A 16,217-nucleotide genomic window follows, 5' to 3' on the forward strand; every position below is an offset into this window, starting at 1 on the left:
TCAATTTCTCAGTTACACCAGCTACATTTCAAGTGATCCGTAGCCATGTAGCTACCATATTGGTCGGCACATATGTAGGACACTTCTGCCTTTGCAGAAAGTGCTGTTGGACAGTGTTGCTTTGTGATATTTAGCATTTGGCACACCGTGAACCCATGAGAACTAGTAGAGAAAGTGGGTGATCCACACTCAACTTGGGCCTGAGGGGCTCATACCGTAGAGGTTCCCAGCCAGGGAGAGTGAGTGTGATGTCTCCAGGGGAGTGGGTTCTCTGACCAGTGTTGTTCACTCGGCTGGGTGTTCCGTGTTCTGGGTTACAGTTCAGACCGTCCCATGGTAGGCAGAATTCTGAGAATTACTCCAGTGATTCCTCCTGCCCTCTGAGTGTGAGTGGTATCTGTGAATATGATGAAATAGCACTCCTGGGATTGAGACTTTGTATGACAAAAGGGAGATTACCCAGGTGGATCTAAACTAATCACCCCAGCCCTTTACGAGCAGAAAGTTTTATCTGGCTGGTAACAGAAGAGGAACAGGAGATTCCAAGAATGAAGAGAATTTGCTTGCTGGCTTCATACGTGAAGGAGGTCAGGTGCCACAGAATGTGGGTGACCTCTTGAAGCTGAGAGCAGCCCTGGCTGACCGCCAGCAAGGAAACGGGGGCCTCAGGCCAGCAACCTTGAGGAATTGGACTCGGTCAACAACCTGAATGGACTTGACCGTAGGTTCTTCCCACAGCCTCCAGATACAAGCCCGGCCTGTCGGACACGTTGATTTTGGCCTTATGAGACCACAAGCAGAGAACCTAGCCACACTGTGCCTTCAGAAACTCATAAATACATGATGTTTAAGCTACTGATTAGTGATTTTATAGACAGCTATAGAAAATTGGTTCAGGCCCATAGGCCCTACCCACCCTGCCACCTGTTTTCATGCTGTCTGTGGCCACCGCTCAAGGGTGCTTGCAATGCGAGCCATGGACACCCAGCTGTGGCCACTTCCTATGCTCCCAGTGTCCACCACCCTGGCTGGAGGCCAAGTCTTGTCACCACCAGGGCCTTTGGTGGTCACCACCTACATGTTGAGGACTTTGCTCTTGGCAGCAGCCAGGCACCAAGCAGTGGGGTCAGTCTGAGAGTCAGCAGGCTGGGGGTGGGGAGTCTCCTCAGCTCTGGCTAGCTGCCCAGGTTGCTATGGCTGAGTTTTCTAAGGAGAGACCTCCCCCCCACCCACCGCCGGGGGCTCCATGTCACTGGGCAGACAGTGAAACTGACCATGGCAGTTGCCTGCTCAGCTGCCAGGCTACTGGGTGCAAAGTATGCCCAACCATGACGGCCCACCCCAGGAAGACAGGGTGGGGTGGGGCAGGAATTTTCTTTCTTGTTATTTAAGAACCTACCTAATATCCTTGACTATACTTCTTGGCCCATGTTCTGGTTTGCTAATGCTGCTATTATGCAAAATACCAGAAATGGGTTGGCTTTTATAAAGGGGGTTTATTTGGTTACAAAGCTACAGTCTGAAGGCCATGAAAATGTCCAAATTAAGGCATCAGCACAAGTATACCTTCACTGAAGGAAGGCCAATGGCGTCTGGAAAACCTCTGTTAGCTGGGAAGGCTCGTGGCTTGCATCTGCTGATCCTGGGTTGTGTTCCAGCTCCTCTCTCAGCTCCTGTGCATTCTTCAAAATGTTGCTCTTGGGGTGTTTTGTCCTCTGTTAGCTTCTCCAGAGCAAACTTTGGGCTAACGTAAGTCTGCTTTCAGTGGCCGTCTCCAAAATGTCTCTCTCAGTTGCTCTCCAAAATGTCACTCACAGCTGTTCTCAGTTCTTTCTCTTGTCAGCTCTTTTATATGACTCCAGAGATTCAGTTAAGACCCACCCTGAATGGGTAGGATAACAGCTCCAAGGAAATTATCCAATCAAAGTTCTTGCCCACAGTTGATTGAGTCACATCTCCACAGAAACATTTAATCCAAAGATTCTAACCTAATCAACACTAACACGTCTACCCTCACAAGATTGCATCAAAGAACATGGCATTTTGGGGGACGTAATACATCCAAACCAGCATAGCCCACGAAGCCTAAAATTTACTATCCAACCCTTTATAGAAAAAGCTTGCCCACTTCGCAAAAGGTGTGCAGGCATCACTGTGGACCTACTGCAAGGAACGTAAGGAAGAACTTCACTGGGTGTTAAAATGCATCTTGTATTGTGGTTCAAGGTGCCTTCAAGCAAATGGCCAAGGAAAGAGGAGTTCAGGATTATCAGGTATTTGGAGGCTCATAGGAGTCCTCTGACATCATGAACATCACTGCAGAGAGGTTCACCCGAAACCACCTGAAGACTCTCACGGAAGAACCCTACGGATCTGAAGAGAAGAGAGACTGCCAGGGCATCGTGCTGGGACTCCCCACCACAGGACCCCTGTGAGAACTGAAAGTGCCCCAACCCATTAGCAGTCCACTTCCTGAGTGGGCTCTGCTTGTTGCCTGAGTGCCAGTCATGCTTGACTATTTATGATGTCCCAAAGCTCTGCTTCCTACCTCTAGGTTGTTGCGTACACTCTTTACGCTGCCCAGAATGGACTTCCTCCAGTATCTTCACCTGGCTAATACTGACTTACCCTTCAGGTCTTGGCTCAGATGTTAACAATTCCTAGGACTAGGCTGGGTGCCTTTTCTGTGTGCTCCAGAAGCTTCTCGTGGTAGCCATACTCCAGTTACTGGTTTACCTAACCGTCTCCCTGACAGGACTGCAAGTTATTCAGGAAAATAACAGGACTCTCTGTAACTGAATCCCCCAGCAACTTTCCCAGTGCCGGACATGTAGAAGGTTTTCAATAAATATTTGCTGGGTGCATGAGGAAGTCTGAAGGGAGGGAAGACAACAAAGACCATCCTTGAGCCAGTCGGTAACAGATGAGTAGGACATAGCTGATGGGAACCAAGTACCAGTAGGAGCAAGCAAGGAATGACGCTGAACAAAGAGGAAATGGCATGGAGCGGCCCAAGCACCTTTTCAAGGCAAGTGCTATGTCTGTTTTATGCGATACTGGATGCCCAGTGTCCGGTACATGGTTTCATTTAAAGTAGGTGTGCAGTTAAGTATGTGCTGCATGAATGAACTGCTTGAATTAAATTGTCTTAATCTTATTAGAGTGTGGAGGACATCTGGGGGCATGTTGGCAAAGGAACTCAGCATATGTGATTCAGTGGGGCAAACTTTAGGACTCCTAAAAAGCTAGAGAACGGTGTTCAGACCTAGATTTACAAGAGTTTAGAACTGGGAAGATGTAAGTGGCTGGGTCCTATTGGCCCCACTGGATTGATTCATCACACTTGGCCAGTGGTGACCAGACCTCTTCCAAGTCTAGAAGCATCTCAGCATATCTCCACCTAGGCTTGATCTAGCTTCAGAGTCTATCAGTTGAAGAGGAATTTTCCAAGCACTGTAAGGTAAATGAAACCTCTAAGTCTTATGAGACTTTAAGCTGTCACCATGGCAAATGACTTCTGGGAATGAGGAGTGTCATTGAACTCTCATCCTTGTTAATATGTCACAACAGAAAGGTGGATAAGTCCCCATTACATTTTAAAAGAACATTTCAGTTTTAATCATTTCAATAACTTTAAATTAAATTATGGAATTATTAAAATTTTGTGAAATGAAGAGGGCCCCACAACAATGAGATGGCTGAGAAAATCATTAGAATGACACAGCTGGTGTGATCTATTGCACGTGAAATGAGCAGTAGACTGCAGTTATAGTCATGAGCCCTATTAAAACAGAAACTTTTTAGTAACATAAAATGGTCGTGCTTTTATCCCTCTGCTAATTAAAATTGAGGGAAAGGAGCCAACAGATAAGGAGGCTGAGGTCTTTCAAATCTTTCTGACGGCACTGTTCTCATTTCCACATCTTACACATCTTACACTGCCTCCACACACACAACACACACACAGAGGAGTTGATTGGGATCTGAAGCCAGTCTGGGCACCTACATGAGGGTGAGATAGCTCCAAAGAGAGACCACGTTACAGTTCAGGCTTACAGGTTTGCACTGTAAAAATTGTATTAAGCCATTTTGACCTTCTGCTGAGTTTGCATCATTTCCCCACCCATTTATGGCCTTTTCATCTTGGCCAAGTCACTACCTCTTAGAATCTCAGTTTCCTTACCTATAAACAAAAGATAAGCATACCTGCCCTGACTCCTCTCTAAGGACATCTTAGGAGCCATGTGAGCTCATAAATCAGGAAATGCTTCGTAAACCAAACAGCATCATTTAAGCACTTGCAGAACCAAATCCAGCCTTCCAGATTCAAAGCCTTCCATATTCTGTTTCAAGTCCTGTTCTCCTACACAGATCCCTATGCATGTTGGCCTTACTCCCTTGTTTGCATTGTTTTCCGAACTTAGATACATCTCCTCCCTCCCTCCTGCCCTGGGTCTAAAACCTTCTCTTTCAAGATCCCAGATCTAAAATGGAATGACTACAAGATGGGGAGGGGCCACACAAGTTAATACCCTACTGATCTCACAGGTTTTGCCAGGATAGACTAGAAAGCACCTGGGCAATACCTATGACCAGACCAGAATTTTATCCAGAAGGTCTAGAGTTGAAAACAAAAACCCAGCAGAGGCTATCTGAAGGCCAGATTTTGCCCACATTCCTCTCTTCTGTAGGGCATCAGAAACTGTTATCCCAATAACTTCAAAGCACTTTTAGTTACAACTGAGATTGAAATTGTATTGTAGGTAACATATGAATCATGTTAATATAATGACCTTTATCAAGACTATCTAAAATGAAATAGCATGTAGGAGCAAATTGTATTTTCATTTTTTTTTTTAATCCTGATTCAGTGTACTGATTGAGGTACCAGGCTAAAGCTCTAAAATAATTGACTGAATTCTCACTGAATTACCCTGTCTTGCTGTAGGGGTGTGTTTTGCCTCTCAGAACTCATTAACACAGCCAGTAGACCATATTAGCCTGTGTTTTGGTTCAAAAGATTAATAATGTTCAGTCATATTTTGAAATGGTGTTGGAATCTTAAACATTGCTGTTTGTAGCAGAGTTTGGGGCAGGAGCCTTTCAGCTCAACGCTTGGCTGGATGTACCACCAAGAAGAAGTGAACCCATCTGAAATCTTATTCAGGAAAGCCCCCTAGGATTGACCTCTTCCTAAAAGAAGAGCACCACAGGCAGGCACTTCAATATCACAACAGACTGATCCCTGAGGACCTTAGTTTTGATGTGAATAGAAGATTTACTTTGATTCCTTGCCACCCACCACCTTCCCTCTGTTCTTGGGTTATGTTAGTTAACATGACTGCAAATAATAGAAAAAGAGTGTGGGCAGAGTAAGCAAATGGGTTTATAAACTCCCAGCCTCAGGAATTAAGCAGAGATCAAAAGCTCTCCCAAGGACCAAGAAGATAGATGCCACACCCTACACTTCGGTCCCTGAATTTCTCACACTGTTTGATGCTCTGTGGCAGCATTTTGCAATCTAGCAGAGTCTTGCCCCAAAAGACCTTTGGTTCCTGTGGTAGTATGATTAGCTGTTTGGCTGTGATATGCTCTTTCCAGAATGAGACCTGGGTCAGCCAGATAACCAATCCCCAAATACCTCGCTTTTCCTGTGCAATCTGTTGCTTGCACCCCATTCCTAATACCAATCTCTGTATCAGATGTAGTTCCTGATTGTAAGCAAGCTAATGTAAGAAGGAGAAATATTGGAAGGTATTAGGGTCAGGGAGGATGGAAGAGCTCAAAGAATCAGTAGGAGGCTGATGGTGCAGGCATGGGGATACAAAGGAACCAAGGGAGTGCCTTCCTGGAATTCAGTGGCAGAAGGACAGCCATGGCCTCCTCTTCAGAACCTTCTGGCCAGGAGGTGCTGTGTTGCTGTCATGACAGTCTCTAGCTGCCCTTTCTATCCTTGGGTCCCCTTCTCAAGGTTCAAATTCTGGGTAAGTGCAGCTGATGGGATGAACTTTGGTCATACATCTGACACACTATGCTGTAGTGGGCTGGGAAAATGGAGTATTTGGCACTTTGGGGTACTCCATTGGGAGTCATTGGATCACTAGGAAAGAATGTCTAGAGCAGGGAAAGGTGTTTCTTCGGAAGGGGATCTGGGTGCTATTTCAGAAGGGAGCTGGATACAGTATCATAAAAAAAAAAGGGCACTGCCTGTCAGGGCACTGTAAGTGTAGGTAAGATATTGGAGCATAAGCAGAGCTGAGTTGGACATCATGTAGAAGAGTACAGCTCTCACAGGGAAAGAGGTCTTTCCACCATGTTTGTATGGGACATTAACTCTAGAGACCCATTGCCCACTAGTTGCAAGCAGAGCACCATTAGGCCCAAGCAGCCAAGATAGCCAGTGAAGACAGCCTTGCCCAGTGGAAGGCAGCAGTGCTCAGCAGAGGGGGCCAAACTGGAGAAGAGGGTGATGGCAGACTCTGGATGACAGCCTGGTGATTCAGGTCCAGCCTCTGGAGTTAGGAGATCTGGGTTCGAGTCCTGGTTCTCCCACTTAGACATTCTGCGACCTTTGGCACATTATTTAAATTTCTTGGACTTCAGCTTCTTCATCTATAAGATGGAGATAAAAACAGTTCCTACTTCATAAAGTTGTGGGAATTAAATGAAATATAGCACTAAAAACTCTTCATCACAAACCCTTGATAAATGGCCTCTCCATAATAGTAAGGAGATAGTAGCTGATCAGACTTATGTGTGCACATGGAAGACAGTCTTAAGGAAATGCTTGGAGAGGTCTTTGCAGGTAAGAGTAAAATGATAATAATAACAGGAAGGGCTGCTTTTGGAAAGAAGTGGATCAAGAGCCCCCTGTAGAATGGGTCTGACAATTGGTGCATCTCTCATATTTCTCTTCATCTTTTTTTGGCCTCTGCTTTAAAAGCTCACAATCCCCTCTAGTATTTTGTCCTCTGTTTGTTGGGGGGCAGCAGGGAGGGGGGTTGTACGGGGAGATTACCTGTGTAATATTTGCTTTGGAACAAAGCCATGGGAGCCATCTCTCCTACTTATTTCTACCTCCACTTGCTGTCCCAAGAACGTGGACTTTTCTAGACAATAAAGTATGCCCAAAGCCTGTAGAAATAATTATAAATGTCAGTATTATTGTATTGTGTTTTTTGGTATGTAACTCCACTTTTTACTTCTTAGAAGTTCTGACTACAAATGCATAAAAAGTAATGATAGTGCAGAAAGATACACTTTGTAACAAGTACAAGACAAAGGTGGAACAGTGTGTAAGCATGCTATTAAAATTAAGTTGGTGTCAAATCATATGTGTTGATTATGGATTTAGAATTAAATTTAAGCCCCATAGTAGCCACAAAGAAAATATCTGAAAAATATATAAAAAATGAAATGAGAAGGGACTCAAAATAGTACACTACTAAACATTAAATAAATATGAAAGCAGGCATTAACAGAAGAATTGAGGGACAAAAAAGGTAATGGATAAAATTGCATGAACCAACTCTATGTTCTTTACAAGGGACTCACCTTAAATTCAAAAATACAATTAGGTTGAAAGTGAAAAGATGAAAAAAAAAAATGCCATGCAAATAAATAGTAAGCAAAAATGAGCCAGGGTAGCTATACAGGTATCAGCCATAATAGATAAGTCAGAAACCATTATAAGGTACAAAAAATGTTACTATATACCAATAAAGGGATCAGTACGACAGGAAGACATTATTATAAATGTGCATGCAGCTAACAGTAGAGCCCCGATACATATGAAGCAATATTGGCAGAATTGAAGGGAGAAATAGACATTACTACATTAATAGTAGGAGACATCCCTTGAACGATACTATAAACCAAGTAGACCTAACAGACATCCATTGCACGCTCCACCCACAGCAGCAGAATACTTTCTTCTCTTGTGTACATCAGTCATTCTCCAAGACAGAACATACATTACATCACAAAACAGATCTCAAGGGTCCATCAGCAGATGCCTGGATAAACAAAATATTGTCTTTATGTACAGTAGAATATTATTCAGTCCCTAAAAGGAATGAAGTTTTGATACATGGAACAACATGGATGAACTTTGGAGACATCAGGTTGAGTGAAGTAAGCCAGTCACAAAAGGACGAATATTTTATGATCTCACTGATAATGAAATAATTAGAATAAGCACATTTATGGAGTCATAAATTCACATACAGTTTACCAGCAGCCAGACGGGCATAGAGATTAGGAGTTACTGCTTAATTGGGACAGAGTTTCTGTTTGGGGTGATAGATAAGTTTTGGTAATGAACGATGGTGATGGTTGCACAAAATTGTAGTAATTAACAGCACTGAATTACATATGTGAATGTGATTAAAAGAGGAAATTTTAAGTTGTATATATGTTATTAGAATAAATTTTTTTTTTTAAAAATAGAACCATATAACACAGTGAACCCTTTTGTAAATGATGGACTGTAGTTAACAGTACAGTTATAAAAATGTTCTTTCATGAATTGTAACAAATGTGCCACACTAATGAAGGTGGTATGTGGGGACTCTATATTGTATACATGACTTTTCTGTAAGCCTACAAGTTCTTTAATGAAAAAAAAAAATTTTAAGGGGAAAATTTAGGTTATGTATGTGTGTGTGTATACACACACACACTGCTAGATTAAATTTTTAAAAATATAAGTAATCTAGATTTATGTCCAGTATATTTGCTATTGTTCTTAAATTCTTTTTGCCAACTTGGCAAAGAATCCTGGCCATTCGTCCCATCATTGTCATGGCCTTTTCCTTTTCTCTCCTGCCTCCTCTGCCCTCCCCTGCATAGCAGCCCTCCCTCCATTGTCCTCCCCAGCCAGCCCCCCTACATCTCTTTGTGGCCCCCTTTTGTTCTCTTCACCTTTCCTTCCCCTTGATTGCTCTCTCTCAGACATGCCCTACCCAGGCTTTGCAGTCTTCAGGAGGTATCCATGGCAGGGCTATTAGGTTCACAGCTCCAGGGGGAGCGGTCGCTGTTCTCAGCGGCCCTCACCCAGTGCAGTTAATAAAGCAAAGAATTAGAGTTGGCGCTGAGTACCCGGTTCAGCAAGGGTTGCAGCATTCTGTGGTCTCTACCCATCTATAGAGATTTAAATATGCCTGCTTTTCATTTTTTTAATAGAGAAAATGTCATGTGAAAGTCATAAACAGAAATTGGATATTGGATTTCACAAATCCTTTTCTTTCTTTGCCCTTCTGACCCTGATAAGTCATTTAAACTCCTAATGCCCTTCAGTTTTTGCCATAGTCTTTTATAAATTGCACTGCCCTGGGGATGCAGCGCGGCTCCTGAACTTATTTTTCACATGCCAGGAAGGGCTAGGATGTCTTTGGATCAACAATAAAAGGATAGCTTTGACAAGAGGACTTTAATTTTTCCTCTTCAGCCACAGATACTATGGAAAACATTGTGAGCACAGGCAACAAAAATTACTAATATAAATATGTATTTCTGTTTATATAAATATTTTGTATATAACTATTTTACACATACTAAATATATGTAATAGCAGAGTTCTGACATTGGCTGATCTTGGAGTGATCCTAAAGCCCTGAGGGGAAACATCTTTATTGGGAGGATAGTGATAAAGTGACTGCATCATACACCAAAACTATGTAGAAGTCGATTTTAGCGTTGAAGAAGAATTCAGATAAAAGGACCAACCAGGCACTGCTGCATGTGCCTCTGCCTGTGTTAAAATCAGCCAGTTTGTTCTCACATGGAATTTATGCAGCAGTGAGAACAAACTACAACTACACGCAACAATGTGCACGAGTCTCACAAGCATCCTATTAAGCAGTAGAAGCCAGACACAAAAGTGTACATCCTGTGTGAATCCATTAGCATGAAGTTCGAAAACAGGCAGAACTAATCTGTGGTGCTAGAAATCAGAACAGAAGTTACCCTTGAGGGAAGGATTGCACTTGAGAGGAGGAAATATGAGACGGGCTGCTTGGGAGCTGGAAATATTCTGTCATTTCTACATGATTCTGATCTCCCAGGGCTGTTCACTTAGTGAAAACTGGTTGAACTGTGCAGTTATGATGTGTGCAGTGTCCTACTTCAGTTTTTTAGAAATGACCTCAAAACCAATCATCACAGTTTCTTCTAAGCACTTTTCCCAAGCTTGACAGTGTGCCAGAGATGTAAGGGTCTGCAAAGATGAATGAGATATTGTCTGTGACCTTGAGAACCTTCTGGAACTTCATCTCTGTCTTCTCCCATCCCCAGCCATTGCCCCAGTCCTTTGGGTTCGTCATCACTAGGGAGAATTTGCTCAGCCCACTTGAAGCAGGTGCCTTAGGTCCGCGCCACCCCTCTGTGCTTTAGAGCACTTTAGGGTCCCTGCAAAGAACACTTCCTCATCAAATCCTTTCTTTGCGCCAGGCAAGCAGTCTATTTAAAGGAAGCCAATGCTGCCCAGTTCTCTTGCTAAACAGAGATTTGTTTTGCAAAGTGAAACACTCTTCTGTAATATGTGGAATTAGTCAAATCAGATCTTTCTATCTTGAATTTTCTTCAAGACATGCTGATGAGTTTATTTAAATAAAAAGGCATTATCTGCCATTATTTTACTATTTTCTTTTTACGGTAGCACTCTGGCTAGGAAGGTGTCTCAAATACTTTCTCATTTTCTTTTATTTATATTTTTTACTTTCACGTCTCATTATACCCTTGAGGCTTTATTGACTCTTTAAAGAGACCCTATTTTGTGAACTAATTATGACAAATGTTGATACGACATCTGTTCCTGGATTTAAATTACCTTCTATTCTGCAGAATTCATCTTGAAGGCAGACTTGTCGTGAACATTTGTCTGTTCCTTTACACAGACTGCAGGAGATCTGAAGCAGAGAATGCACAGGAACTGCAGGGAGGGGTCTGCATGCTGTTCCAGCTCTGCTCACCCAGGGGCTGCTGTTCCGGGTGCTTCCTCATCTAAATAACCCCACTCCTGATCTTCCCCAGTCAGTCAGTCATGCATGTGCATTTCGTTGCAAGCACTGGTGCTCGGGTGTGCTGTATGAGTTTTGGTAATGTCTTATGGAATTCAAAGGCTTCTGAAGTTAATATTCTCAGGGTCCTTCCCCCAGAACAGTTGAAGTCAAGGGCCCTTTTCCTTCCCTGATACAAATAAGTGCTAAGATTAGATTCATTTTTCAGTAATTGGTTTTGGCACCTTCTTATCTCGATATGATTTCAATTTCAATATCCTTTCTTGAAAGGCTACCTAGAGACTAGTAAGTGAGGGATATTGAACAAAGGAAGCAGAGTTTGAATTAGGAACACTTGCTTTTGAATCTTCCCTCTGGATTTTTAGCATTGCTACATGGAACAAGTCATATCACTTCTCCCAGCAACAGTTTCCTCACCTGAAAATGGATATTACAGTCATAATAATATCTCATTCTGGGCAGAGTATGATGCTAACATAAAATTAGGTGAGTTAGGAGGCTTTTGGGGGTGATGCAAATGTTAATCTTGATTTGGTGGTGGTTTCATAGGTGTATACGTGTGTCAAGGCTCAACAAATTGCACATTTAAATAACACCCAGCTTGTGCATTGATCATACATCCACGGAGTTGTTAAAAAAAAAAAAAAAAACAACATAGCTGTGTTAGAAGATGTTTTAGAAACATTACTATTCATATGTTCATTATTAGTAATCCTTTTGAGAAAGTAGCCAACAACTTTTCCTTTCCTTGAGAGAAGTTTTCAGAAGTAAATTCCAAGTTGTCATCTCATATGGGTAGCTGAATTCTACTCCGTCCAGGCCAGGATTTCTCCGCTGTGGCTCCACTGAGCACTGGAGGCTGGATCAGTCCTTGTCGTGGGGTCTGTCTCGGGCACCGTGGGTTGTTGAGCAGCATTTCTGGCCCCCTAGGTGCCGGTAGCAACCCCCTCTCAGTCATGTCAGTCACAAGTGCCTTCAGATGTGGACAGATGTCTCCAGGGGGCAGACTCGCCCCTGGGTGTGAACCACTCACTCCTCTAGGGCGAGGCCATGTCCTTTTTCTTACTCAAAATCCATAAGTATTATGTCTAATTTCTAAGTTCTTGACCGGATTGCTTATGTTTTTTAAACAAGCTACAACAATAATAACAGTTTACACCTACCCACCCCCATCCCATTTCTGCTATAGATAAGATTAGCTGGACTCTTACCCTGCGTCCTCTTTTCCTTCTTTACCCCCCACCCACCCACACCAGTGCCTGATTTTAGCCCCATCTTCCCGGCTCCTAGTTTAAGACATGCTTTTCTTCTTCAGTGCCAGAAAAGGCACATAAGATTGTGACAAACGTGCAGCAGGGGGAGAGCGAGCAAGGGATTCAGAGCAATTAATCTAAGTAAGAATTTCTTTTCGTTGATGATTATTCAATTTGCAAAATGATCTGAAAATATTAGTACTTGGAACTGACCCTCTGGCCCCCAGTTTTACTTTTCCTTTAGTTTTAGGATTCAAAAGAGGTATATTGATTGTGCGATTTAAAAATGCTAATAAGCAGCAAGTTTAACCTTGTGCGCATGGCTAGCATTTTTCTCCTTGTAATCATTTTTCTACTTAATGAGCAAGTGGGGGAAAAATGGCTTTTTAAAAATTAGGATCTTGACTAATGGCATCGCGGCTGGAAAGCAGATTCCCCAGACCTGGTGTCATGTCGGCCCTCACCCAGAGAAGTCTCCCTCTGGGCATGTATTTGGTCTTTGTGTTTTCTCTGGTTGGTATAATGGTAGCTAAGGTGGTCAGGGAGATTCCTAGGGTGCTGTTTTCCGCTCTTTCAAGGTAAATGGGAAGTTGTTTCTGAACATTTCTTTTCTTCTTGACTCCATCCACCAAAGTCTTGACCATGTTTTTAACTTTTGTCTCCTCCTCAGAAATACCTCAGGGACTTTTTCAGCGTGATGCTCCAATCTACAACATCCCCCCTACACATCGACAAAGTGGGGCTGATTCTTTCAAAACACACCATTTGCGAGTTCTCGCCGTTCTTCAAGAAAGGAGTCTTTGACTACAGCAGTCACGGGACGGGGTAGAGCTGGGGGGACAGAGGAACCTCAAACGCAGTGCCTTCTTGTCCGAGCGGACCTCGGGATCCAGGCAGCGCCGCGCGGTCCAGCCGCCCAGCTGAAGACAGATGGCCACGGCGGGCCTGTGCCTCACCCTGATCCTCATACCTAGTGCCTGATTTGGGGGTGGGATGGGGGCCCTGACGGGCGGCTCTCACTGTTCCATTGCGGTTGAATGTGGCCTTTTCCCATAGTGCTTCCTTCTCTTTGTGCAGTGGAGGCCGTCCTCGTGGCAGGATGGATGCGGATTGATTGCCCAGGGCCCCCTCGCGCCCCCCAGCCAAGCCCAGCCAACCCGGACCTTCCAAAGTGGGTGGCTTCCCAGGCCACCCCGAAAGGCCTTTCATCTGGTTTTCTCTTTCAACAAAATACACTTTTATTTTTTATATTCCTTCCATGTGGTGGGCTGTCTCCCAAGAAAAGCATTCTAAATGACTTCATTGTATTTTTTTTTCCTCCCTTGTTTGGATCAGAACTTTGTATAATACCAAAACACTGATGTTTACACAGAATTTCATATTCTGCAAAAGGGATTTTCGGTCCAATCACAACTGGAGTCTTCCATGCTTGACAAATTGGATGTAGGTGGCATCACGTAGACATCCATAAATCCATATAAATAGGATATTTGTCTAACTTTGAATATTCAAAAAGTTTCTCAAATGGAAATGGCTACTGTGCATTCTTTAGCTTTCTCTGCTAAGCACAAAATGAGCGCATAGCTGAATGCATATTTTTAAATATTATTTTGTTCACTTTTTTGGTTACAGAATCTACTGGATCTTTAGCTAAAAAAAACTAGAATTTACAATAGTTTATTAATGATCCCTTATATTACTCAGGACTCAATGTAGCATTGCACATTGTACAGTAAAACTGCTTTGTTTTACTAAAGAGAAAAATGTGAATAGAAAAAATATATATGTGGTATATATTAAAATGTATATAATTCTGTCTATAGATTTATATATGTACACATTCCTGTACAATAGTAGTATCAAAATATATAATCATTCACACCAAATTTATTAAAGGTATTTGCTTTTACAAAATGTAAATTGAGCTGTTAATCAATATTAAATGAAGTTACAGAATCTACCCTGTTCAGTTTATTTGGTGATGTGATCACTTCTGTTGGCCTCTTTAAAAATTGATTTAATGTGATTGGAAGGATGCATAATGTATAATTTAGTAGAAAATGCAGTCAGAGTAATGACTAAAGTCACAAGTTGAATAGGTAACAAAAACAAGTTTTCATTCAGTCTTCTAGAATGTGTCTGTGTGACGGCTCTCCAACCTGAAAAATATGTTTAAGGGTGTAATTATCCTTAAAGGCAGAAAACTGATTGCAATAATTAAATATCATCATACTTTAGCATAAAAAAATTTGGACTTTTTAAAAAATTGCTTCAGGAAGTACTGCTGTGGTCTACAACTGTGATTACAGGCATAGGTTTAGGGGCAATGATGCTAGAGAGTTTAAACCTAGAGATTCAAGGATGAAAGCTGGGGAGATAATAATTAACCATAGGTCATTTATTTAAAAGGAGTCAAAGCTCTAAAGATTGTCCCTCATTTGCTGAGTAAACTAAATGGTTTTTTTGAGCTGGCCAGATAATCTGTCTCCTGCCCTTTTGGACCCTTATCTGAGCCTGGTCTCCTGGCAAGCATTTTGTTAAAATCACACAGGATACAATAATAACTTGGCAAGAATAAATGGACCTGTGTTTGCAAGAAAGGCAGGAACCAGAGGATCCTTTGCTTCCAAGCCCCATTTTCAGAAATTATGGTTGAGTTTTGGAGTCTGAGTATTAGTACTGGCTCTGGCTAAAAGCGGCTATAACACAAGGCGAGTCACTTCAGCTCTGTCCGACTCCCATCTGAAAACAAAGCTTTTGCACTAAATGATCTCTCAGTTCCAGCCCAGCCCACAGTTATAGCAGAGGAATGAGCCAGTCTGACTGGATCAGTTATAGTCCCTGGTGTGTAGGATGGGAAATGCAGACTTCCAGTCTGACACAAAGACCGTTTAAGCAGAATAAAACATGAGGGAATGTTGAAAAAGCAAGTGAAAAGTCTCGTCTAAACAAATAATGGGATGCCTTTCTGGAATGAAGATAAAACTGAGGATGACAAAATTGAAGCGTCCTTAATTTGGGATAATACAAACAAGTAAACGTTTGCAAATGTGTATTTTATGACTTTCAGGTGCATCAAATAATAAAGCAATGCTAAACAGTCCATATTAGTTCATTCAAACTGATTTGCCATTAACTTATAAATATTTTTGTAGGCAAACAGACAAATCTAAGGGATTTAAATGGAATTTTTTATTTAACGAGTTTTAGCATTCCTTTCTAGGTCTTGCTTATACATAAATCTGTATACCCATCTTTTTTTAAATCACAAGTACTACAGTAAATTTCTGCCTGCTTCCCATCCCAGACTTGGCTGCTTCTGAGTGAGAAAGATTCAAATTCAACCCTGTGGTCAGTTTAGGCACATGAATAGGAGTAAGTTGTGTTGGCTCCCCAATGACCAACATCTAAAAAATACTCTGGCCCATAAGGTGGAGATTCTCTGAGAATACCTGAACCAGGGAGCCCGGGCCCCAGGACCACTCCTCTTTACATCGTTAAGCAGAAAATAGCTAGTTCTGCTCAGCTCGCCCCTGACCTCAGAGGCTGGGTGGCAGCAACCAGAGGACATGCTTAGAACATCCCATGTAGGTGTAGCTCACTCTGAGGAACTACTGCAGAGCCGGCAGTTCTCAGCCTCGGAGCTGGGGCATTGTGATGTTTGGAATTCATCTAATGATGGGATTTTCGTTGGACTCTCCCTCAGCACACAGTCTGAATGCCCCCAAGATCTCCGAGATGCAGAGTTGTTCTGTTGCATTGTGGCTCATTATTACTTACTCATATTCAGAGCCTACCGCGAGGCCAGCATCATCACCCCATCACCTCAGAGAAGAAGCGTGTAACAATGTTAAGCCTGACATGAGTGGTGATCCCCAGGAATGTACTGCTTCAAACAGTTGTGTGGGAAAGAGGTTTCGAACGGATGCTTTCTTTCACACATGCT

At 42.6% G+C, this 16,217-nt stretch overlaps 1 protein-coding gene across 3 annotated transcripts in view; it reads left to right on the plus strand.

Moving 5' to 3' along the window:
• The window catches only part of KIF16B (kinesin family member 16B), a 306,240-nt gene extending 290,768 nt beyond the window's left edge, over positions 1 to 15,472 (plus strand). For 2 of the 3 annotated variants that reach the window (XM_037812352.1, XM_037812353.1), the window contains one exon: positions 12,942 to 15,472. In XM_037812352.1, the coding sequence (XP_037668280.1) occupies positions 12,942 to 13,100 (159 nt within the window). In that variant the 3' untranslated portion in view covers positions 13,101 to 15,472. The remainder of the gene's footprint in view (positions 1 to 12,941) is intronic. The other variant, XR_005213209.1, reaches the window with a different exon arrangement.
• Positions 15,473 to 16,217: the final 745 nt, after the last annotated feature.

Source organism: Choloepus didactylus, chromosome 19, assembly GCF_015220235.1.
Source record: "Choloepus didactylus isolate mChoDid1 chromosome 19, mChoDid1.pri, whole genome shotgun sequence".
Classification (NCBI taxonomy): domain Eukaryota; kingdom Metazoa; phylum Chordata; class Mammalia; order Pilosa; family Megalonychidae; genus Choloepus; species Choloepus didactylus.